Source organism: Moschus berezovskii, chromosome 15 (assembly GCF_049115385.1).
Source record: "Moschus berezovskii isolate FMDL1 chromosome 15, NW_MosBer_1.0, whole genome shotgun sequence".
NCBI classification, from domain to species: Eukaryota; Metazoa; Chordata; class Mammalia; order Artiodactyla; family Moschidae; genus Moschus; species Moschus berezovskii.
Genome location: NC_142474.1, coordinates 20788925 through 20814936, shown reverse-complemented (window position 1 = coordinate 20814936; position 26012 = coordinate 20788925). Strand labels below are relative to the sequence as shown.

The window sequence follows — 26012 nt, the reverse complement described above, 5'->3', positions numbered from 1 at the left end:
TCTGGAAAAATAAAAAGAGATTAGGGAAAAATTGAAGCTATCTGAATAAAGTATGGCCTTCAGTAAATAATGCATCACTACTGATTTATTGGGCTTCCCTGGTGGCTCCGAGGTTAAAGCGTCTGCCTCCAATGCTGGAGACCCGGGTTCGTTCCCTGGGTCGGGAAGATCCCCTGGAGAAGGAAACGGTAACCCACTCCAGTATTCTTGCCTGGAGAATCCCATGGACGGAGAAGCCTGGTAGGCTACAGTCCACAGGGTCGCAAAGAGTCGGACACGACAGAGCGACGGAACGGAACGGACTGATTTATTAATTGTAACAAATGAACCATAATAAAATATTCGAATAGGGAAAACTGGGTACAGTGTATAGAGAAACTCTCTGCACCATTTTTGCAGTAATTCTGTAAAACTATTTTAAAATTTAAAGTTTATTTAAAAACATGAAACAAAGCATTAACAAAAACCAAGAAAAATAAAAGGGCACAAGAGTCAACCTGAAAGAGCTCCCAATGCCCAAACTGGGATCCATTTGAGCAAAATTAAATAAAAATCAGAGTATAAACCAAAATATAAACACCCATGAGTCCATTCTGACATAAATGATGGAATAAATACATAAATTGGGGGTAAGAGGCATTTTCCCTATAGAATTCCAAATAACACATGTAAATAACCCCCTGCTTTGGAGTTTAGGCTTAATCCCCACCATCTAGTAGGTGATAAAAGATTAACTTCAACAACGATGTTTATATCATGTACACTCTGGTATGATTTGATAATAAAGGTACTAATCATAAGAAAATAGCAGAAAAATCCAAACAGAATTTGTGACTCATACTCTCCGGGAGTTGGTGATGGACGGGGAGGCCTGGCGTGCTGTGATTCATGGGGTTGCGGAGAGTCGGACACGACTGACGACTGAACTGAACTGAACTCTTCAGAAGCGTCAGTCACGAAAAACAAGGGGAGACTGAGTAAGTTTCACAAGTCACAAGAGACTAAGGAGACAGGACGACTAACTGCAATGTGGCATCCTGGATACTGGAACAGAAAGGTACATTCATTAGCGGAGAAGCTGATGAAATCTGAATGAAGTTTTGCTTTTAGTGAATAGCAGTGTGCCAGTATTAATTTCCTAGCTCTTGGACAAATGAACACTATGCTGTGTGATGACTTAGGAGAATGCTCTATGAACTCACTTTGAAGCTTCTCTGAAAGTCAAAAATATTTAAAAATTTAGAAAATTAAAAACCATCCAACGCCTCCCCACTGTACTTAAATAAAACCCATCGGGCCTCAAAGGTTCTGGACAATGCACCTAAAGCCAACCATTCCCATCTCATATTAGACCAGTCTGTCCCTCCCTGACAATATTTCATCTACACTAAGCTCCCAGTTTTTTTCAACTTTCCCAGCTCATCACCAAACTCTTTCTCTTGCCTTGAGATCTATGGCAGACTATATTCCAAAGACGGCACCAAGACGTGATATCCCACATACTCTAGGAACCCAGCCACTTCCCATTAAGAGGAGGAACCTAATTTTTCTTTATTTAAATCTGAGTGCAAATGCGAGTGTCTGAAAAATCAACAGTAACTCCTCTTTCTTTACCCTGTATGATTCAGAATTGAATTAAGTAAAACAAGAATTATAAATCTATGTTAAGCGGTACACCATGCATTAAGATGTATTTTAGAACAATAACAACAAAAAGGGATGGAATGGTACCCTTCAATGTTTTTGAATCCTATTGAAACTAAATTAATATTAATTGGGCTGTTAATAAATTAAGATATTATAATTCTCAAAGCAACCATTAAGGGCTTCCCAGGTGACATAGTGGTAAAGAATTCACCTCAGGAGATGCAAGAGACACAGGTGCAATCCTTGGGTAAGGAAGATACCCTGAAGCAGGAAAAGGCAACCCACTCCAGTATTCTTGCCTGCAAAACTGCATGGACAGAGGAGCCTGGTGGGCTATAGTCCATGGGGTCGCAAAGAGGTGGACACGATTGAGCAACTAACACTTTCACTTCTCACTTTCACCTACTATACATTAGGCACCATTCTTTAATGATTATTTGTCTGTTTATTTTTTATTTTGGCTGTACTGAGTCTTAGTTGTGCCATGTGAGACTTCTTAGTTACAGCATGCATGCACGATCTAGTTCCCCAACCAGAGACCAAATACAGGCCTTCTGCATTGTGACTGCAGAGTATTACCCACTGGACCAGAGAAGTCCCAAATGCTGGCCTTTTCTGATCCAGGAAAAAAGTAAAAGGCAGGAAACTGACCAATTACAGACACCTGTTGCATTGTTCGAATTATTTACCACACGTATGATTTACTTTTTCATAAAAAGTAAAATAAAATTTCCAATTCATGTCTTCTGAATAAAGAACTGAGGTGAAGAGCCATAACAAATATTTCTTGAATAGAAGATGGGTTTTTTAAAAATATTTATTTATTTTTATTTGTCTGTGACAAGTCTTAGTTGCAGCGTGCAGGATCTTCAACCTTCATTGTGGCATGTGGGATCTAGTTCCCAGACCAGGGATCGAACCTGGGCCCCCTGCAATGGGAGCTCGGAGTCTTAGCCACTGGACCACCAGGGAAGTCCCAGAAGATGGATCTTGAGGACAGAAATTAACCCTCTCAAGCCATGCCAACTGGTGTGGAAGAGGTTCCCAGCCTGGGATTCCCAAAGGTTGCCACGCAGGTCAGTGGGAAGGGGTAAAAAGGAGATCATAGCCATACACACAATAAAAGCCTCGGCATATCCTAATATACACAGTGTGTTTTAGAAGCAAAATTTTTCAATGATCACTCTTCATCTGTTAAGATTTTACTGTGTTCCACAGACAGTGCTAAGTTCCTCACAAGTACAATCTCACTGAACTCCAGATGAGATAAGCATTGTGTTATTATCCCATGTCACATGAGAAAATCAAGGCACAGATAAATAATAAAATAACTACTCAAGTTCACACAACTCTGAAGCAATGGAGTGGGAACTTAAACCAAAGTCCTTCTGATTCCAAATATTCTATACCACAATCTTTTGGATTTTTTCACATGATCCCCACAGAATGACATAATCTTGGCGATTAAGGAGCCAAGAATGACTCCTCAGAGTCTACCAGAAGGTAATGATGTTTTCTAAACTCCAAACGCTGTCAGTGAAAGTAAAGTCGCTCAGTCATGTCTGACTCTTTGCGACCCTGTGGACTGCAGCCTACCAGGCTCCTCCGTCCATGGAAATCTCCAGGCAAAAATACTGGAGTGGGTTGCCATTTCCTTCTCCAGGGGATCTTCCCGACTCAGGGATTGAACCCAGGTCTCCCACATTGCAGGCAGATGCTTTATCCTCTGAGCCACCAGGGAAACCCCTGAAGGCAAAGAATAATCTGACAAGCTTAAAAAAAAAAAGGGTGCATGAGGGAATTTCTCAGGTAAAATAAAGTGAGGAGATAGGTAGCTGAGTCAATGTTATCAAACCAAAATGTTAGAAAGATCTAGAGCAATTTTTCCTAAGCAAATGGTTCTCTCCACCTTCCCTGCCCCTATAGTCTCCTATTCCTAGGGTACATGAGAGAAAACCAGAGAAGTCTTACAGTCCACAATAGAAACTGGGTTGGGAAACTAGGGAAAATCTCAGAGACACTCACCAATGCAAAAATGAAGTAAAAGTAGACAAAAATGAACTACTTTAGGTAAATTTAATGACTGTAAAAGCTGTTCACAAAGCAGCAAAGAAATGCATTTTCCGTTTCATAGAAAGTTGCTTCACCACTTAAAGCTTGGCTCCAATGCTTCGTCTTTCATTAGTGACCAGTCATATTTCTCTTCCTGCCAGAAAGGACTGACACCAACCACTCAGGTCAGCAATGTGCTGTGGAGTCCTTCAGAGTGGTCTTGCGAAGTACATGTCCTTTAAGTGTCTGAGAACTGGCTGAGGTGATCTGAAAGAAAACCAATCAGAAGAAGGCAAGGTAACTGGGACTGAACTACAGGGACTTAATGTGAATGGTCCAAAGGAGAGGCCACCAAATGGAATCTAATGGGAGATGACAGGTCAGCATCTGGAGACTGCACGGTTCCTCTATGCCCCCAGAGATGTCTGATACAATACTAATGTATATAATTTAAGAAGTCCAAACTAGGTCAGGCCCAAACAGCCACTACTCCCTTTTCTCTTGCGAGATGGTCTTCCCCAGAGGCAACCATAACGTTCATGTACAAGCTGCCTAACAGACATGCGTGCGTGCTAAGTCACTTCAGTCGTGTCTGACTCTGTGACCCTATGGACTGCCAGGGTCCTCTATCCTTGGACTTCTCCAGGCAAGAATACTGGAGTGGGTTGTGATGTCCTCCTCCAGGGGATCTTCCAGACCCAGGGATCAAACCTGAGTCTCTTGCATCTCCTGCATTGGCAGGCGGGTTCTTTACCATTAGTGCCACCTGGGAAGCCGACCACAGACGCTGCCCTCCCAACCCCAGAGGTAGCTGTGATCCAGGTTGTACCAGTCAAATACCTTCCTAAGACATTTAATGTGTCAAGATATATTACTACGAACAAAGCTAGTGTACGTGATAGAATTCCAGTTGAGCTATTTCAAATCCTAAAAAATGATGCTGTTAAAAAGTGCTGCACTCAAATGCCAGCAAATTTGGAAAACTCAGTAATGGCCACAGAACTGGAAAAGGTCAGTTTTCATTCCAATCCGAAAGACACGCAATGCCAAGGAATGTTCAAACTACTGTACAATTGCACTCATTTCACATGCTAGCAAGGTAATGCTCAAAATCCTTCAAGCTAGGCTTCAGCAGCATATGAACCATGAACTTTCAGATGTTCAAGTTGGATTTAGAAAAGGAACCAGAGGAAGAGGAACCAGAGATCAAATTGCCAACATCCGCTGGATCACTGAAAACACAAGGGAGTTCCAGAAAAACATCTATTTCTGCTTTACTGACTATGCCAAAGCCTTTATGACTGTGTGGATCACAATAAACTGTGGAAAATTCTGAGAGATGGGAATACCAGACCACCTGACCTACCTCTTGAGAAATCTGTATGCAGGTCAGGAAGCAACAGTTAGAACTGGACATGGAACAAAAGACTGGTTCCAAATAGGAAAAGGAGTAGTCAAGGCTGTATACTGTCACCCTGCTTATTTGACTTATATGCAGAGTACATCATGAGAAATGCTGGGCTGGATGAAGTACAAGCTGGAATCAAGATTGCCAGGAAAAATATCAATAACCTCAGATATCCAGATGACACCACCTATATGGCAGAAAGCGAAGAAGAGCTAAAGAGCCTCTTGATGAAAGTGAAAGAGGAGAGTGAAAAAGTTGGCTTAACACTCAACATTCAGAAAACAAAGATCATGGCTTCCGGTCCCATCACTTTATGGCAAATAGATGAAGAAACAGTGGAAAGAGTAGCAGACTTTTATTTTGGGGGGCTCCAAAATCACTGCAGATGGTGACTGCAGCCGTGAAATTAAAAGACACTTACTCCTTGGGAGAAAAGTTATGACCAACCTAGATAGCATATTAAAAAGCAGAGACGTTACTTTGCCAACAAAGGTCCATCTAGTCAAGGTTACGGTTTTTCCAGTGGTCATGTATGGATGTGAGTGTTGGACTATAAAGAAAGCTGAACGCCGAAGAACTGATGCTTTTGAACTGTGGTGTTGGAGAAGACTCTTGAGAGTCTTAGACTTCAAGGAGATCCAACCAGTCCATCCTAAAGGAGATCAGTCCTGGGTGTTCACTGGAAGGACGGATGCTGAAGCTAAAACTCCAATATTTTGGCCACCTCATGCGAAGAGCTGACTCAATTGAAAAGACCCTGATGCTGGGAAAGACTGAAGGTGGGAGGAGAAGGGGAAGACAGAGGATGAGATGGTTGGATGCCGTCACTGACTCAATGGACATGAGCCTGAGTAAACTCCGGGGGTTAGTGATGGACAGGGATGCCTCACGAAATGCAGTCTATGGGGTCACAAAGAGTCAGATACAACTGAGTGACTGAACTAAACTGATGAAGGTAAAATGGGCTAGTGTAAACAGTGACAAGAGCAAGGCAGAGGGAAGTTGCTTTCAGCATCAGTGAGCTTTTCAAGGAGGTGACATTTAAGGGAACTTGGAAGGTTTAAAAGAAGGCAGCCAGGCAAAAATCAAGACCCTCCTAAGTGACACAGCATTTTCAAAGTCCCTAACACCAGAACAAAGTCTGAGAGGCAAAAAAAAAAGAGGCCACTAAGACTAGAGGAAAGAGAATAAAAAGAGGACAGAGGACATGAGGTTGGAAAGGCCTTGGACACCCTGCAGCTCCAATGAGAAACCACTGGAGGGCTTAAGCAAATGAGTGAGTGATCTGATTTAGAAAGATCAAACTGACTGTTATGGGGCAGGAAGACCAGAGGAGGGCAAGAATGAAAGCAGGAATACGAAGCCTCTGAAATACTCAGGTACTGTTGGTGGGAGTGCAGAACAGCATCATCATTTTTGCTCTTTCTATTATATATACCCAGTTTCCCAGCAATTTCAAACCATATACCCTATAGAAATGCACACATAGCAGCTCTATTCGTAATAGCTCCAAACTGGAAACAACCAAAATGGCCATCAAAAGTACAATATATAAATTGTGGTATATTCATATTATATGGATAAATATTATCATAGATGAAATGCACAATATCTATGTTATCAAAAATCTACACTGTATGATTCAATTTTATATCAAAAACAAGCAAAGCTGAACTATGGTATTAAAAATTAGGATGGAGGGAAGAAGAGTATGGTAGGAACATGAGGGGGGTTTTGGAGGTTCTGAAAATACTGTTTTTGATTCAGGCGGCAGTCACACGGGTAGGGTCACTTGTGATGATTAATCAAGTAGTAAGTACACTTTTGAGCAATTTTCTACATTTATGATAAGCTTCAATAAAATAATTCACTTTCCAAATACAAAAACAGAAAACCTGTGAAAAGGCTGCTCTAATCTAAGCTAACCAGGAGGATGGCTTAGAGAAAGAAAGAGATCCAAGATACATTGCACAGGTAGAGCTGAAACAGATGAACTACTGATGGGGAGTACAAGAAAATAAATATCTAGGGTGATTCCTGTATATTTGGTTTCAGCAACTGAGTGGTGCTATTTGCTGAGACGGAAGAGACTTCAAAAGAAGAAAACTGCAGGAAAAGTGGGAAGAATTCATTCTATTTTGGCCACATTAGGTTGAGGACGCAAGAGAGAAGGAAGAAAAATGCAAATCTGGAGAGGATGTGAAGGGATGGACGCAAAAAGCACAAGCAGCAGTGTGACAGAAGATGCGGACACCTCCTACACAGCCCACGTGAGCAGACAGCAGGGACAGGCGGAGGTGCGCGTGAGCGCGTGCAAACGACGAGACGGCGAGATGTCACGCGGCTGCATCTATTTTCTCTATACCAGATGAGACCAAGACATCAGCTGAGACTAGGATTTAAAGACATGAGTGAAGATTTAGGGAGAACAAAGAGTGGAAAAGCCAATTTATTGGGAAAATACTGTAAAATTAGGATTTCAGGACCACGCTGAGCATTCAGTTTGAACTTTATGGCATAAATATGAACTGAGTGCAGCTGGTTTCTGTGAAGAGACTGTTTCTTGTCCCCCAACAGTTCTCTTCCTCCTCGGTAACAGAATTCCCAATTTTTAACTGGGCACGTGGTCATTCAGAACGAAGACCATACTTCTCAACTTCTTTGCAGCCTTTGTGCGAATCTTCTGCAAAGTGTCTTAAAAGGACACCTCTCTTCTTCCTGCTTCCTACAAGCTAGGATATGGACATGGTTGCTGCAACACTGCTGCAACAGCCATCTTGAATCATAAGATGACCTTGAGAATGGAGGTCACACAGAGAAGAGCAAAAGACAGAAGCAGTCAAGACCCTTGGTGATCATGGAGCCATCACAAGCACCAGTCCTGGACCTTCCATATATCTAGACTTTCATGAGAAAGAGAACTTCTGCTTATTTAAGCCAGTGTATTCTGAGTTTTCAGTCACCATCATCGGACCTAATCTATGTCATACAGATTAACTGGGCGCTTTTCCCCAACAATATTCAGCTGTTTTCACGCAGGCACAAAGTAGGCAGATAGATAATCATTTTCACCAAGCTTGGAGTCTAGCCAAATAAGCACCACAGAGGAAAGGGCAACAAGAAAACAGAATTTATGAGGAAATGGTTCTAGTAAAGCCCAGAGACTCTAAGCGGAGAAAGATAAGATCAGCAGATACGAGTGACAGAAACAGCCAACAGATCCCTGGTTCCACAGTTTCTCCTTTATTTTGCTCCCTCCACTAAATCTTACTTGTCGGGTTTATTATATCACTTTGGAACAACAACAAAAGAGTCCCAAGTATCACCTTTCTTTCTTGACAAATGGAATTTTTCCACTTTACAGAAGAATATCTACTAACATTATAACCCAACCCACTAACCTCATCCCTTTTATCAAGTAACCTTTATCTATAGTAGTAAGAGAATAGGAAGAGGTATGAAAAAGCAACTGAAAATCAAAGAAGCAAAAATTCACAAGACGAAGAAGAAAATAAGACAGTGTCAAAAAGAAAGAACGGAAAAGCCTATGAGAGACTGTTTCCACATCAATCAGGTTGCTACCTAGTAGGAATTCCTCCACTGAGGAAACCTCTAGGCAATGCTGAAAGTAAGACAATCCCCTGTCCGAACAAGGCCAGAAAGGAATGAGATCAGAGTCCCCAACCTGCCAAATCACTGCTTTTGTCAGATGGACAGAACAGAAAAGTTCTGAATGCTGGTAAAAGTTCAAGGCCAATCCACAAAAGTTACACACCAAGGAAATGAGACTCCGTCTGCCGCATACCATGAACCACGGCTCCTATGATTCAAGTGGGAGGTGGAGTAACAAGGACGGAAGAGTAGAGGGAGCGGCACCAAGGAACAGGGCAGAGAATGTAACTCTGAGCAACACCAGTAGGAGAGTCACCCTCTTGCCACCTCTCCCTTTTGCAGATGCTTCAGAGATCAGTGTTGGAAAAGTACTCGTGCCCCTGCCCGCCTCACCAGTACATGTCCTGCCAGCCCCTGGCACTGGGGCAAAGTGGACATGAGGAAAAAAAGGGAAGATGGCAGTGGCAGACCTGTGGCAGTATGAGAAGGAAAAGAAGAGAGAAGAAACTCAGGAAGGGGGGATATCTTCAGTGAAATGAGAGGAAAAAAGGAAAAAATCCCACAGCCATTCAACTAGACCTATAGTCCAGGGAAGGGATGCAGGAAACCTGTAAGTTAGGAATGTCTGGGGCATCAGAGACCTCGAGGGAATGCTTATCTCTGCCACAGAGAACTATCAACTCACATAAGAACTTACTCTTCCTGGCCTCTCTCCAGCAGAAAACTACTTGTTACTGTTATTGCAACCTCACTAAATTCCCAGAAATAATCCTTTCAGGGCAGGAGAGAAGAGAATAAAAACAGAAGGCCTAGTTAGGAGTAGTCTAAAATTTAATTCAAGTGCCCTTGCACTGGGGCTTCCCTGGTGGCTCAGAGGTTAAAGCGTCTGCCTCCAATGCTGGAGACCCGGGTTCGATCCCTGGGTCGGGAAGATCCCCTGGAGAAGGAAACGGTAACCCACTCCAGTATTCTTGCCTGGAGAATCCCATGGACGGAGAAGCCTGGTAGGCTACAGTCCACGGGGTCGCATAGAGTCGGACACGACTGAGCAATGGAACAGAACGGAAAGAATTTCTCCAGGAAAAAAAACTTCATTCCCTCAAATTATCCAATCCAACTCCCATTTCAGAGGGCAAGTCAAAAGCACAAAAAGAACTCCTTACCTTCACCAGCACATAGTCCCCAGGCTGAGCTCGCACCCTGAGCCCAGAGTCAGTGACATCCTCCATCTCTACGTCAGGAAAGATCACCTTAAGGTTTCCATCATTCCGGCCACACAGGTCTGCAGCAGAGCGTTTACTGGGCTGCAAAAGAACAGAGGAGAGAGAGGTAACGAATTTGTCAGTCATCAGTTCTTGGTCTGTCTCAGATCCCCAAGGATCTGAGCCACAGAGCACTTAACCAACGAATCACCTGAGACTAAGTGCTTCACTGCTGCTTTACCAACAAGGTCAGCAAATGGCACATGACAGAAACTCAATAAAGTTTTGCTGACAATATGTCAATATAATAAATGACTCAATCAATGAGTCTTTGCTTACAGAATTACCTTTCACAGGAGTGAACCTCCAACAGGCTTGATGCCAACGGCATATGGGTGATCTATTTGGTAAAATGACTCTCACTTCACAGAGTCTCATAGCAATCACTCGGGAATGTTCTCGGGTTGTCTGGCCTAGGTTACATGTCTCAATGAATAGGAGACTGGAACTCAGAGCCTCCATTATAACATGTAAACAACTGGGCCAGGAGAATAATAAAATCAGTATGCAGTACACAGTTCTGGGTATTAATTCCCAGAACATACACAAGCCTTTCTCTTCCAAGTCATGAGGAAGTGACAAGAACAAAATTCATCCTCAGGCCTTAAATAACCAAGAAATTGGACAAAATATATGGAAAACCTATTTTCTGATATTGGACAACAGACTGTGCAAAACTACGGTCCCCAAGAGAAGGAAAACAAATGGAGAGAATCACCCCTGCATTCCACCAGAAGACACGGGCCAGACCAGAAAACACAAAGCTGGGAGGGCGACCTCCGGCAGAACATGGTGGTTCTCTCTGAACCGAGGAAAAATGGATCAAAGTCCAGGGAACCTGCAATAGCTAGAAATTGTAAAGAAAGTTCTAGAGAAGAGGGGATGAAATTCCATGAAGTCAGACAAAGAACTGGTTAGCTGAGAACTGTTTAGCTCCCAGATCTCACACTGGGCTGGGAATCATTTCATCTACCAACAAATAGTCCTCATTGATTCCTTGGGACACAGAGCAGCAACTCTAGAATCTACAGCCACACCTAACACTAAGGCCAAACTTTTCCTAGAATAAAAAAACTTTTCTAGCAAAGATTAAAAACAAACCTTAAAAGGATCAAACAAAATCACAAGTAATGAAACTGCTTATTAAAACAAAGCCCAACACAAATCCCAGACATTCAAAAATAATGTCCAACAATACAATGTCCAATATCCAATCAAATATCACTAGATATGCCCAGAAGCAGAAAAATGTGACTCATAATCAAGAAAAGTCAATGAAGCAGACCTAGAAATGATGGCAATGATGGGATTATCACAAAGATATTAAACCAGCTATTATAATTAAGTTCAAATACTAAGTTTCAAAAGAAAACAAGAACACAGGAGAGAAATACTAGATGTTTTTAAAAAAACCAAATGTAACTCATACAGATTAAATATACAACATCTGAATGTTTTAATTCAATACATAATAGCAAATGACACATTGTCAAAGAATAATAAAACTGAAAACAGAATAATAGAAACTGAATTATTCAAAGTGAAGAATAGATACTAAAAAAAAAAAAAAGGCAGGAAAAAAAAGCCTGAACAGCCTTAGTGACCTATAATACAATATCAAGTGGTTGGACATATGGGTGACTGGAGGAGAGAAGAAAGGGGAGGGAATGGCAGAAAACAAGAGGGGTACAGAAAAATATCTGAAGAGTAATAAATGAAAATTTTTCAAATCTGATGAAAAGTATAAACCCACAAATTATGTAATCTCAATATATCCTAAACAAAACACAAAGCCATGCCAAAACACATTAAATTTCTAAAAAGTGATAAAATGACAACACAACATGTGATATTGAACTGAATCTTTTTCTTATAAACGACAGTTCTTAGATAAGTGGAGAAACTTAAGTGGGGTCGAGAGTTGGACTGTGAAGAAAACTGATCACAGAAGAATTGATGCTTTTGAACTGTGGTACTGGAGAAGACTCTTGAGAGTCCCTTGGACTGCAAAGAGATCCAACCGGTCCATTCTAAAGGAGATCAGTCCTGGGTGTTCATTGGAAGGACAGATGCTAAAGCTGAAACTCCAATACTTTGGCCACCTCATGCAAAGAGTTGACTCACTGGAAGGGGAAGGATTGGGGGTGGGAGGAGAAGGGGACGACAGAGAATGAGATGGCTGGATGGCATCACCGACTCAAAGGACAGTGAAGGACAGGGAGGCCTGGCGTGCTGTGATTCATGGGGTCGCAAAGAGTCGGACACGACTGAGCGACTGAACTGAACTGAACTGAAGGACTGGATGGTAACAATCTAACAAGCTTAATTTTCTGACTCTGATAGTTGTACTATAGTTATTTAGAAGAATGCTCCCGTTTGCACAAAATAAACACTTTAATGTTTGGGGAGTTGGGGGCATCAGAGCAACTTATTCTCAAATGCCTCAAAGAAAAAAGTTCTTTGTACTATACTGCTACTTTTCTGCAAGGTTTGTGATGGCTTTACAATAAATTTTTTAAAAGAGACAGCATTCATGTTCCATGATTTGAACAAACCAACTACGAATATTTATAAGACAAAGAGGGAAACTTGAACATTGGCTAGATATTTGAAAATAATAAGAAACTACTGTTGGGACTTTCCTGGTGGTCCAGTAGCTAAGACTCTGCACTTCCAATGCAGGGGATCCAGCTTCGATCCCTGGTCAGGGAACTAGATCCCATATGCTGCAACTAAGAGTTCACATGTCACAACAAAGATCAAAGATTCCTTGTGCTGCAACTAAAAATCTCGCATGCCACAAAAAAAGACCCTGCATGCCAGAACAAAGACTGAAGATCCTAACTGAGTCCCCACACAGCCAAATTAATTAATTAAATAAAATTAAATTTCATTTAATTATAAATAAAGACAAAAAAACACAAAAACTTGTTTTGGTTGAAATAATTACCATGTGTTCTCTGTGGGGCCAATGAAGTCATGGACAAAGATCAGTAACCTCTGAGTACTTATTCATTCAATCAAAAGGCAAGTACACTATTCTGCACCAGATCTTATATGAGGAGAGCTGGGGATACAGTAAGATCTAATTCCTACTGGACAAAATGAAGACTGCTAATAGATGCATTCATGTATGGAGATCTTCAGAATCATAGCTGATACCCTAAATAGCAAAGCACTTATCAAGGCAAACACTTTGGGGATATTTCACCAGCTCAGTATCATCAACCAACAGCAATTGCTGGACCAGACCATAGGAAGATTCCTAGCCCAAGCTGAGCGGATCAGACTTCCTCTTCTGGAAATTTGAATTAGAGTTGAAAAACACAACATTGGTCTGTGAATAGCTGGAACTATATACCATGAAACACAGGAACTATAGGGCTGCTGTTCTGCCACACAGATGAAAATCAGGAAAAGCTGACCTGAGGAGGAGAGAAGAAAGTCTGAGCCTCAAGAGCTTCCCAGATCAGGTACGGTCCCCTCCAGACACCTGGCAGTATTCTTACCCTTGAGCTCCACAATCTACTCCTGAAGTCTTACACAAAGCAGAATTACTTTTGGCTTGAAAAATTTTTCTACAGTTACTCATTACTGGAGAGTCCTAACAAACACAAATACTAAGCAATCAGTGACTCTGAAGCTGCCATATCCTAAGGCATGGAGCAGGACTTTCTCAACTCAGGATTTGTGAGGAGCCACAGAAAGGGTGCTGCCTCTCTCCTTCCCCTTCTCTTCAAGAGCTAAAACATGCAGCTTCACAGAAGGTCAGGTTTCCGAACACCCCTTATCCTAACTATTTAGTGCTCGAAATGATGGCTAGATTCCCAAGCTTGACCATGGAAGACTACAGAAGCCCAAACTTTCTGAAACGCAATATATTTCTAAGATAGTGTGATTTTTTTTAAAGGACTGAAAACAGACAATAAAATTGGTTCTCAAAATACACACAACACTGCTTCCAGACAGATGCAACAGAAAAAATTTTCCCCAATCCTTCCACTAAATACAAAAATATCCTTCAGGAATGAAGAAGAAATCAACATTCTAAGATGAAGGAAAACAAAGAGAATCTACTACCAGAACGTCTGTCTAAAGGAAGTTCTCTAAGCAAAAAGCAAACAATAAAAGAAAGAACCTGGAACAACAGGAAGAAACAAAAAACCAATAATATGATAACTTGCTAAGAAAATCCCAAGGAACCTACCCAGAAAACTCCTAGGACTACTGAGTTCAGCAAGATCATGGGCTACGATATAAAAATCAATTTTTTTAAAATAAATTATTTCTACATACTAACAGTGAACACATGGACACCCAAAATGAAAAATACAATAGCAATTACAATAGCTAAAAAAAAAAAAAAAAAGGTATAAACCTAACAAAACATGTACAGGACCTACATGCTGAAAACTTCAAAAACTGCTAAAATAAAAGATCTAAATAAAGGGAGATATACTGTGCTCTAAAAAACAAAAAGACAAACAAACAAAAAATACACATATACACACAGCCTCACCCCCTCCACCAGCACCAGTTGGGTACAACCCACAAAGGATTTGTTGGCTTTTGTTGCTTCTTCTCGGAAGACAGTGATAAGTTCCTCCAAACGCCTTAATTTTACCTCTTCTGGAATATCATCCTTCAGCCTGTGATATGCTCGTGTCTTCTATTTGAAAAAAGAGAGATGGAGGTCACCAAGGACTTGTAGAATCCATTTTTAAGGCAGACATGTTCATCCAATCTGCAATTTACAGACACATGTACGAAACTCAAGCCACACCACAACAGTTCTCTAGTTCAGAGGCCTTCTAAGAGAAAAAGGTAACTGTGCAACAGAGTTACATTTTCATAAGGGTTAAACTCTAAATTTAGCACATGAAAATCATAGACTCGAAATTGTTATTGATACTTCTATAGCACACATATATTAAAAATTCACGTACCAGGTTTCTGAGCAGCAGTTTTATAAAGACACAAGACGCAAAGCAAGTAAATGTTTATCAATAAGTAACCTGTGAAATAAATTATGGTTTATCTACACAATGGAATATTACACAGCTGTGAAAAAGTATGAGACAGCTCTGTATATATAGATATGATTACTCTCCAAAATATACTCTGAACAGAAATATGCAAAGGTACAGATCATCATGTATAGCAAGTTTGACACAGAAAGAATACATATAAATATACTTATAAATACATGAAATATCCCTGGAATAATAAGTTGCTAAGAGCAGTTGCCTTCAGGGAAGGAACTGAAAAACCAGGCAATCTAGGAAGAAAAAACAACTACTTTGCACTGCACACTATTTTGATCTTTTGAATTCTATACCATGCACATGTATTACCTAGTCAAAAAATAAAATTTATCCTTGAAAAACTTTTAAATCATCCAAAATCATAGTGTACATACATCTTTAAATATATACACACACACGTTTATACATATCTTTAACACAAGCTCGTAATAGAGTTGGAGAGCCAAGTAACTAAACAAAAGAGGAAAGTCTATACACCAGAGTCTGGACGTTCAAACCAATCTGCCTAACTCTAATCCTCTAAGAGAACTACTAAATCCAGAGGGAAATGAAGAACGGGTAGAGAATTCTAAAACAGAATTCTTTCACAGGGCTTACGCTATTCTGTCTTATTATTAACAATAATAATCTACCTCTATTGTGCACTCAACTACTATATAGCGCTATTTTAAGTGCTTTATATATAATTTAGCTAATATATTACTTCAAAATCATCTGATAAGATTGGTATTAATGTTATTCCCTTTCACAGATGAAGAAAGCAAAGACTTTTCCCAAGGTCACATAGCTATTAAATGGGAGAGACACAATTTGACTGCTTGTTCTTACCCACTATGCTACTTGATGAAGTCTCTATGACTTTCACTCTAAAATAGGAATTACTAAATAGATTCCTAAATCAACATTCATAAGCAATGCCTGTAGGACATGCTTCTACCACACACTGAAAACTCATTTCCAGCTCTAGAATGAAAGAGAAATTTCTCTTGCATATTTGTGGCTTCCACAGAAATGAAGCAAATCGGAAGCCAACAGCTCCTCCAATGCTTTATCCCTAAAACAATTCTGTCAGTGACATCAATACACACTCACTCACTTACACTGTCTACAGAACGCTAGGCAGTGGGCTTTAAAAGATGTGAATTAGCTTGGTTGATGAGAGACAGTTGAGTGACATTCTTGGATCAATCATTCATCAGACAGCTTTTCCCTGGCCATGGAAATCCCTCAGTCTCCAGTCCAAACACAAAGCAAGTGACCCCTGAGGTGACTGGAAAGATGGTAAGTGACCCAAGCAATTCATTCCTGATATCAAGAAAATAGCAGGCAACCAAGACTATTCCTCTCTGCAAGAAATATGCATTACTCGCCCTTTTCTTTCTCATCTCCTTCTGCTTTGCTTTCCTGGTGATGGTGTTATAAGAGAAACTCTAAAGCACACATCAGTGGGTTCACTTGGCCTAGAAAAATGGAAATTAAAAATGGCTGAGGATGAGACTTCCCTGGTGGTCCAGTGGTTAAGAATCCTCCCTGCAATGCATGGGTTCAATCCCTGGTCAGAGAACTAAGATGCCACACACCGCAGAGCAACTAAGCTTGAGTGCCACAACTACTGAGCATGTGAGCCACAACTAGAAAGTTCATGTTTCACAACAAAGATCCCATGTGCCCCAACCAAGACCTAACACAACCAAATACATAAATACTAACAAATATTTTTTTGATGGCTGGGAGGGCAACGAGGAGCTTCTATAAAACAAATCACATCTGTAGGCCAAAAAAGTATTTCTGCATGTTAGTAAAGGATCTGCAGTTTCTTTTAAAGAGAACGGTGTCCCTCCTTGCACTTTCAAGTTCTAAACAATAACTTTAAATATTCTAATAAAGGGTGGACTCAATGATAAAGAATCTGCCTGCCAATACAAGAGACACAGGTTCAATCACTGATCCAAAAGATCCCACATGACACGAGACAACTAGGCTCATGTGTCACAACTACTGAGCCTGTGCTCTGGAACCCAGGAGCTGCAACTACTGAAGCCCAAACACTCTAGAGTCCATGCTATACAGCAAGAAGCCCGTGCACAGCAACTAGAGGGTAGACCCTGCTCGCCACAACTACAGAAAAGCCCATGCAGCAACAAAGACCCAGCACAACCAAAAATGAATTAACCAATTAATTTTTTAAAATAGTCTACTAAAGAGCAATACTAGCAGAAGAAGTTGTTTTTCATCTCAAATTGCTGAACTGTGTAAAAACAGTACATAGATTTATTAGAAAAAAATAATGAATGGTTAAGATCCCTGTGGTTTCTCAAGAAAAGCCTTGCTGTCACTTTCTTTTCCTCCAGCTGTTCACAATCAATCAGAAACTGGTCAGGAATGATGTCTCAGAATTAATTAGAAGGAGCTCTTCCCCCCAGGCCAGGACTCACCTGTCTCATGCTATAGGCAAAGAGGAAGCCTATGTTGTACTGAACTTCCCGAAGCAAAGACACTGTCTGAAGGTGATCTTCCTCCGTCTCACCACAAAAGCCAGCAATGAAATCACTGCTGAGGCTCACACCTGTGACACACAACAAATGACAGCATGTCACTGCTGCTTACCTTCAAGAGAGGCTGTTGGCACTTGGAGATTTCAGAGGGAGGGCTAGTAACTACACAGCCTTCCCTGTTCTGTTCTGTTCCGTCGCTCAGTCGTGTCCGACTCTTTGCGACCCCGTGGATTGTAGCCTACCAGGCTTTTCCGTCCATGGGATTCTCCAGGCAAGAATACTGGAGTGGGTTACCGTTTCCTTCCCCAGGGGATCTTCCCGACCCAGGGATCGAACCCGGGTCTCCCGCATTGGAGGCAGACGCTTTAACCTCTGAGCCACCACAGCCTTCCCAGGAGCTATTTAATCCATGTGCAAGTGAAACAGAACAATCAATACAGAGCAAGGAGGGACACGCCTGCTCACTGACAAGATTCCCATGCCAAAGCCTGGCTTCTCAGTCTACATTCCCCTCAGCTTCATACTAGAAAAGGTATTTTTCACTTCAAACATTGGACTGAGGGACAGGGACACAGTAGGATAGAAGTCCATATTTTCAAATCTGTCCTGCTTTTACCTTTTTTTTAATCTTTTATTTTACATTGGGGTCTAGCTGATTTACAATGTTGTTAGTTTTAGGTGTACAGCAAAGTGATTCAATTATACACACATATATATCTACTCTTGTTCAGATTGTTTTTGATATAGGTTATTTATAGAATATTGAGATCACTGTGCTATACAGTGGTTCCTTATTCATGTCTGTTTTATATATAGCAGTGTGTATATGTTAATCCTAAACTCCTAGTTTAACCCTCCCCACCACTTTTCCTCTTTGGTAAACGTAAGTTTGTTTTCAAAGTCTGTGAGTCTGTTTCTGTTTCATGAGTTCATTTGTATCACCTTTTTAGATTCCACATATAAGCGATATCATATATTTGTCTTTGTCTGACTTACTTGAGTATGGTAATCTCTCAGACTATCCATGTTGCTGCAAATGGCATTATTTCATTCTTTTTATGGCTGAGTAATATTCCGCAGTGTGTGTGCACATATATATGCATATGTGATATATATATATACACATATATATGCACACACACACACACACACATATACACCACATCTTCACCCATTCCTCTTCTGAGGAATGAGACATTTAGGATGCTTCCATATCATGACTATTGTAAAATAGTGCTGCAATGAACACTGGGATGCACTTATCTTTTCGAATTGTTTTCTTCCAGATATATGCTCACAAGTGGGATTGCTGGATCATATGATAGTTCTATACCTAGTTTTTTAAGGAGCCTCCATACTGTTCTCCGTAGTAGCTACACCAATTTCCATTCCCATCCACAGTCTAGGAAGGTTCCCTCTTCTCCACAGTCTCCAACATTTACTGTTTGAAGACTTTTTGATGATGGCCATTCTGACTGGTATAAGGTGATACTTCATTGTAGTTTCCCTCTGAATTTCTCTAATAATTAGTGATGTCTGAGCATCTTTTTATGTGCTTTCTGGCCATTTGTATATCTTCTTTGGAGAAATGTCTATTTATGTGTTCTGCCCATTTTCTGACTAGGTTGTTTCTTTTTTGATACTGAGCTGCACAAGCTGTTTGTCCATTTTGGAGATCAATCCCCTCTTGGCCACTTCATTTGCAAATATTTTCTTCCATCCTGTGGGTTGCCTTTTTGTTTTGTTAACGGTTTCCTTTGCTGTGCAAAGGCTTTTAAGTTTAACTAGATCTCATTTATTTTTTATTTTCATTACTCTAGGAGGTAAGAGCCAAAAAGGTAGTGCTGTGGGACTTCCGTGGTAGTGCAGTGGTTAGAACTTAGTGCTTTCACTGCCATAGCCCAAGTTCAACCCCTGATTGGGAAACTAAGATCACACAAGCCAAGCAGTATGCAAAAAAAAAAAAGATATTGTTGCGATTTATATCACAGAGTGTTCTGCCTATGTTTTCCTCTAAGAGTTTTATAGTATCTGGTCCTACATTTAGATCTTTAATCCATTTTTAGTTTATTTTTTTGTGTATGGTGTCAGAGAATGTTCTAATTTCATTCTTTTATATTAGGTTGGTGCAAAAGCAACTGCAGTTTTTGAATTTGTCATCTGACATGAATACATTCTATATAAATGTGGATGTTACATATAATTCTAATGTGCATTTCTTGCTTTATGTTTTTTGGGCTAATGACTTATTACTTGCTGTTTATTTTATATTTATTTTAGGCTATGGAAATGATGTTAGACAAAAAAATTCGAGCAATTTTCTTATTTGAGTTCAAAACAGCTCATAAAGCAGCAGAGAAAACACAACATCAACAGCACATCTGGCCCAGGGACTGCCAACAAATGTACAAAGGAGTGGTGGTTTACGGAGTTTTGCGGAGGATATTAGAGCCTTGAAGATGAGGAGCATAGTGGCCGGCTATCAGAAGTTGACAACAACAACTGAGAGTAATCATTGAAGTTGATCCTCTTACAACTTCATGAGAAGCTGTTGAGGAACTCAACACTGACCAATCTACGGTTATTCGGCATTTGAAGCAAATTGGAAAGATAAAAAAGTTTGATAGGTGGGTGCTTCATGAGCTGACCTGAAATTAAAAAAACATTGTTCTGAAGTGTTGTCTTCTCTTATTCTACACAACAATGATGAACCATTTCTTGATCAGATTGTGATGTGTGACAAAAAGTGGATCATATACAACAAGAGATGATCAGTGGCTGGATCAAAGGGAAGCTCCAAAGCACTTCCGAAAGCCAAACTTGCACCAATAAGTCATGGTCACTGGTGGTCTGAAGCCAGTCTGATTCACTACAGCTTTCTGAACCCCAGCAAAATCATTACATCTGAGAAGTATGCTCAGCAAATCGATGAGATGCACCAAAAACTGCAATGCCTACAGCCAGTGTTGGTCAACAGAATGGGCCCAATTCTCCACAAGAAAACCTAACTGCATGTGAGACAACTAACACTTCAAAAGCTGTGCTACAAAGTTTTGCCTAATCTGCCATATTCATGTGACCTTTTGCCAACCAACTACCACTTCTTCAAGCATCTTGACAACTTTTTGCAGAGAAAACATTTCCAAAACCAACAGGAGGCAGAAAATGCTTTCCAAGAGTTCATCGAATCCTAAAGCCTGGATTTTTATGTTATAGGAATAAAGAAACATCTTGCTGGCAAGAATGTGTTGACTGTAATGGTTCCTAATAAAGATATGTCTGAGCCTAGTTATCATTTAAAATTCACGTTTATACTAACCTAATGCGCTGGAAGAAGCACAAGCTGGAATCAAGATTGCCAGGAGAAATATCAATAACCTCAGATATGCAGATGACACCACCCTATGGCAGAAAGTGAAGAGGAACTAAAAAGCCTCTTGAGGAAAGTGAAAGAGGAGAGTGAAAAGTTTGGCTTGAAGCTCAACATTCAGAAAACGAAGATCATGGCATCTGGTCCCATCACTTCATGGGAAATAGATGGGGAAACAGTGTCAGACTTTATTTTTTTGGGCTCCAAAATCACTGCAGATGCTGATTGCACCCAGGAAATTAAAAGACACTTACTCTTTGGAAGGAAAGTTATGACCAACCTAGATAGCATATTAAAAAGCAGAGACATAACTTTGCCAACCAAGGTCCGTCTAGTCAAGGCTATGGTTTTTCCCGTGGTCATGTATGGATATGAGAGTTGGACTGTGAAGAAAGCTGATCGCCGAAGAATTGATGCTTTTGAACTGTGGTGCTGGAGAAGACTCTTGAGAGTCCCTTGCACTGCAAGGAGATCCAACCAGTCCATTCTAAAGGAGATCAATCCTGGGTGTTCATTGGAAGGACTGATGCTAAAGCTGAAACTTCAATACTCTGGCCACCTCATGCGAAGAGCTGACTCACTGGGAAAGAGTCTGATGCTAGGAGGGATTGGGGGTGGGAGGAGAAGGGGATGACAGAGAATGAGATGACTGGATGGCATCACCAACTCGATGGACATGAGTTTGAGTGAACTCCGGGAGTTGGTTATGGACAGGGAGGCCTGGCGTGCTGTGATTCATGGGGTCGCAAAGAGTCGGACACAACTGAGTGACTGAACATATAGTTGTCCAGTATTCCCAGAACCATTTATTGAAGAAGTTGTCTTTTCTCCACTGTATATTCTTGCCTTCTTTGTCATACATTAACTGATGAAAGGTATATGTGGGTCTATTTTGGAGTTTTCTGTTCTGTTCCACTGATCTATTATTTGTTTTTGTGCCAGTACCATACTGTTTTGATGCCTGTAGCTGTGTAGTATAGTCTAAAGCCAGGAAGCCTGATTCTTCCAGCTCTGTTTTTCTTTCTCAGGATTGCTTTGGCTATTCGGGGTCTTTCTTTGTCCAGATAAATTTTAAAACTATTTGTTCTAGTTCTGTGAAAAATGTCATTGGTAATTTGATAGAGATTGCACTTTTGATAAGGATTGCACTGAATCTGTAGTACAGTTGTTTTGACAATACTATTCTTCCACTCTAAGAACATGGTGTATCTTTCCAACTGTTGGTATCACTTCAATTTATTTCATCAATGTTTTGTAGTTTTCAGAGTACAGATCTTTCGCCTCCTTACACAGGATTATTCCGAGGTATTATCCTCTTTTTGATACAGTGGTAAATGAAACTGTTTCTTTAATTTCTCTTTCTGATCTTTTTGTTCTTAGTGGACAGAAATGCAAGAGATTTCTGTATATTAACTCTGTATCCTGCAACTTCACCAAATTCACTGATGAGCTTTAGTAGTTTTCTGGCACCATCTTTAGGATTTTCATATATAGTATCATGTCAACTGCAAACAGTGACAGTTTCACTTCTTTTCCAATTTGGATTTATTTTCTTTCCATCTCTGATTGCCATGGCTAGGACTTTCAAAACTATGTCGAATAAAAGTGTTTTGTTCCTGATCTTAGAGGAAATGCTTTCAGCTTTTCACTCTTGAGTATGATGTTAGTTCTGGGTTTGTCATATATGGCCTTTGTTATGTTGAGGTAGGTTCTCTATGCCCACTTTCTGGAGAGTTTTTATCATAATAGTTGTTTCAATTTTGCCAAAAGCTTTTTTTCACATCTATTGACATAATACGGTTTTTACTCTTCAATTTGTGTGGTGTTTCACACTGATTTGCAGATACTGAAAAATCCTTGCATCCCTGGGATAAATCCCATTTGATCATGGTATATGATCCTTTCAGTGTATTACTGGATTCAGTTTGCTCTTATTTTATTGATGACTTCTGCATCTGTGTTTGTCAGTGATACTGGCCTATAACTTTCTTTTCTGGTGGTGTCTAATCTTCTCTGGTTTTGATATCAGGGTGATGGCAGCCTCATAGAATGAGTTTGGGCACATTCCTTCCTCTGCAATTTTTGCACTAGCTTCAGAAGGATAGGTGTTAATTCTTCTCTTAAATGTGTGATAAAATTCATCTGTGAAGCCATCTGGTCCTGGACGTTGTTGGAAGTTTTTTAATTTCAGTTCAATTTCACTATTTATGAATGGTCTGTTCACATTTTATTTCTTTCTGGTTCAGTCTTGGAAGATTTTACCTTTCTAAGAATGTGTCCATTTCTTCTAGGCTGTCCATTTTATTGGTATACAGTTGCTTAAAGAAATTTCTTATGATCCTTTCTATCTCTGTGGTGTCAGCTTAACTTCTCCGTTTTCATTTCTAATTTTTTTTTAATGAGCTCTTTCCCTTTTTTCCTTGATAAGTCTAGTTAAAGGTTTATCAATTTTGTTTATCTTTTCAAAGAACCAGCTTTTAGTTTCATTGGTCCTTTCTATTGTTTTGTCTCTATTTCATTTATTTCTGCTCTGATCTTTGAGTTCTTTCCTCCTAACTTTGGGTTTTGTTTGTTCTTCTTCCTCTAGCTGTTTTTGGTATAAGGTTAGGTTATTTCGTTGAGGTTTTTCTTATTTCTTGAGGTAAGACTGTATTGCTACAAACTTCCCTCTTAGAATTGCTTTTGCTGCATCCCACAGATTTTGGATCATCATGTTTTCATTTTCATTTGTCTCTAGGAATTTTCTGACTTCCTCTTTGATTTCTTTGGCGATCTACTGGTTGTTTAGTAACATATTGTTTAGCCTCCACATGTTTGGGTTTTTTAATTTTTTTCTTATAGCTGATTTCTAATTTCATAGAGTTGTGACTGAAAAAGATGCTTGATATGATTTCAATTTTCTTAAATTTACTGAGGTTTGCTTTGTGGCCCAGCATGTGATCTATCATGCAGAATGTCTGAGTACCTCATACAAACATATACTTTTGAAATTAAACACAACATTCTAACACACTTTAATTATCCCAACGATCCAATAAGGCGAGTACTATTAGTTCCACATTACAGAAAAGGGAAACTGCAGCCCAGAGAACCTCCACACTATCCTGACCCATCCAAATGGAAGTTTTGGTGCAGAACATTAATTAGAAATTTGTAAAACAATGTAGACACTGTCAACAAATCTAAAAAACTACAGAGTAAAATGGATATCCAACAAGGACCTACTGTATAGCACATAGAACTCTGCTTAATGTTATTGGCAACCTGGATGGACTGGGTTCGAGGGAGAATGGATATATATACACATACGGCTGAATCCTTCGCTGTTCACCAGAAACTACCACAACACTGTTAACTGGCTATACCCCAATACAAAACAGAAGTTAAAAAAAAAAAGATCAATTGCTCCCAAATCAGAACTAATTGAGACCATAACGTTGCTGCTAATGAGCAGAAACAGGGTCTCTCTCATATGTTCAGAAACATAAAGACTCTAGAAAAGGAATCTCTTCAGTTTGAGGCCACAAGCTAATCCACAACTCTCAGTATTTCTAGCAAGACCAAGGTATTTGGTCAGAAAGAAGAGAAAGAAAGAAATGAAGAACAGTAAAAGAGTGCTGAAGGTGACACCATGTACTACCTCAAGTGTTGCCTGTATCTAACCAAAAAGACTGGGGTCACTGGTAAAGTAACATGCCCAGCAAAATATGTTTCTTAAATGTACCTGGGATAGACTCTCTGATATGCTGAATTAATTCCACATAAGCTTCTCTTGAATACCTGCAATAAAAAAACAAAAAGAAAAAGCTCAAATGAACCAATCTTCTTTAAATGAATGTTGTAAGAAGATAACACTATGAATTACCTGACATAATCACTTTACATTCACACAGGACAGTACAAGAGTAAGTTAAAATATCCTAAAGAGCCCTTCAGATCCAAATCCTGTACTGTAACCTAATCCAGAGCCTATAAAATTTTAATTCAAGAACGTAATTTTAAATAGCCATTTTTATTTAACTAAGAAAAGAAAACAAATTAATACTTAATATCTCTAAGATTCTTTGCCAATGTGGAATATAAGGTAAATCACTAGTTCTACACAGTGTGTCATCTGTCACTTTCTCCTTTCAGTCTTATCTTTGCTATACTATTTCCAAAGTAAGTAAACACATAAAAGCTATAAAGATTAAAAATCTCAGTGTGACACACAGTACGTGCTTAATAAGACACATGCTAAACAAATGAGTGATCCAATCCTCAGTCTATACTTATAGAATGAACAAAGCAAGTTATAAAGTCCATCAGCTTACTCATGTAATAAATCTTTATTGAGAAGCTACTATGTGCCACACACTATCCTAGGTTCTTAGACACTGCTTGGTCCTTAAACATGGACTGGTATGGAACGCCCCTGCCCAAGCAAATCTGACCCCCTCCGCATGGCCTCCAATACACGGCTGCTTCCACTCTGGGCTGGCAGGTGGATCTGTTTACAGATGTTGTCCCTCTCATGAATCAGTTGCAGAACCTGGTCAAATAGAACACATTAAAGGTCATCAAAGTCTCACCAAAGAATCTTGCAGAAAGGAATACTACTCCCACTGTTTCTCCACCAAGATTAATTTTTAAAAATTAACAGGCTGACAAAACCAACTACATAAACCACCCAAATTCTTTACTTTTGCTCAAGCCATGTTCTGTCTGTCCCAGACATTTCACCTGATGGTATCTCTCTACTTTTAAAGAGTGAAGAGGAAAAAAAAAAAAAGAGTGAAGAAAGCAAGCAGAGGTCAGATTCAGGTCATGAGGCTATACAGGGACAGTGCCAACAGTCCAGAAAGGAAAAACAGCATTTGTCTCACCTAGCTTATAAACTAATTAGCCACTTTAAAAGATACCATCAAGAAACTAAAACTAGGAGAAAATACTTGAAAAAATTTACTGACACATGATTTATACCAAGAGTACATAAAAAACGTTCACAACGCAATAAGACAAATATTTCAGAGGGAGAAAAAGTAAGGATGGGGCCAAAAGACAGACATTTCACCAAAACAAAAAACTTTCCCAACAACCCAAAGCAGGCTGTGATTATTAACCATTTTACAAATGAAGATG

At 39.9% G+C, this 26012-nt stretch overlaps 1 protein-coding gene across 5 annotated transcripts in view; it reads right to left on the bottom strand.

Moving 5' to 3' along the window:
• Positions 1–2443: 2443 nt before the first annotated feature.
• Positions 2444–26012, bottom strand: part of CDK5RAP1 (CDK5RAP1 mitochondrial tRNA methylthiotransferase) — a 38377-nt gene continuing 14808 nt past the window's right edge. For 4 of the 5 annotated variants that reach the window (XM_055435519.2, XM_055435526.2, XM_088843846.1 and 1 more), the window contains 6 exons: positions 25325–25422; positions 24616–24671; positions 17462–17592; positions 14501–14650; positions 9883–10023; positions 2447–3966 (listed from right to left, as the gene is read on the bottom strand). In XM_055435519.2, coding sequence (XP_055291494.2) covers positions 3886–3966; positions 9883–10023; positions 14501–14650; positions 17462–17592; positions 24616–24671; positions 25325–25422 — 657 coding nt within the window. In that variant the 3' untranslated portion in view covers positions 2447–3885. Of the gene's footprint in view, positions 3967–9882; positions 10024–14500; positions 14651–17461; positions 17593–24615; positions 24672–25324; positions 25423–26012 lie in introns of all 5 variants that reach the window. The other variant, XM_055435560.2, reaches the window with a different exon arrangement.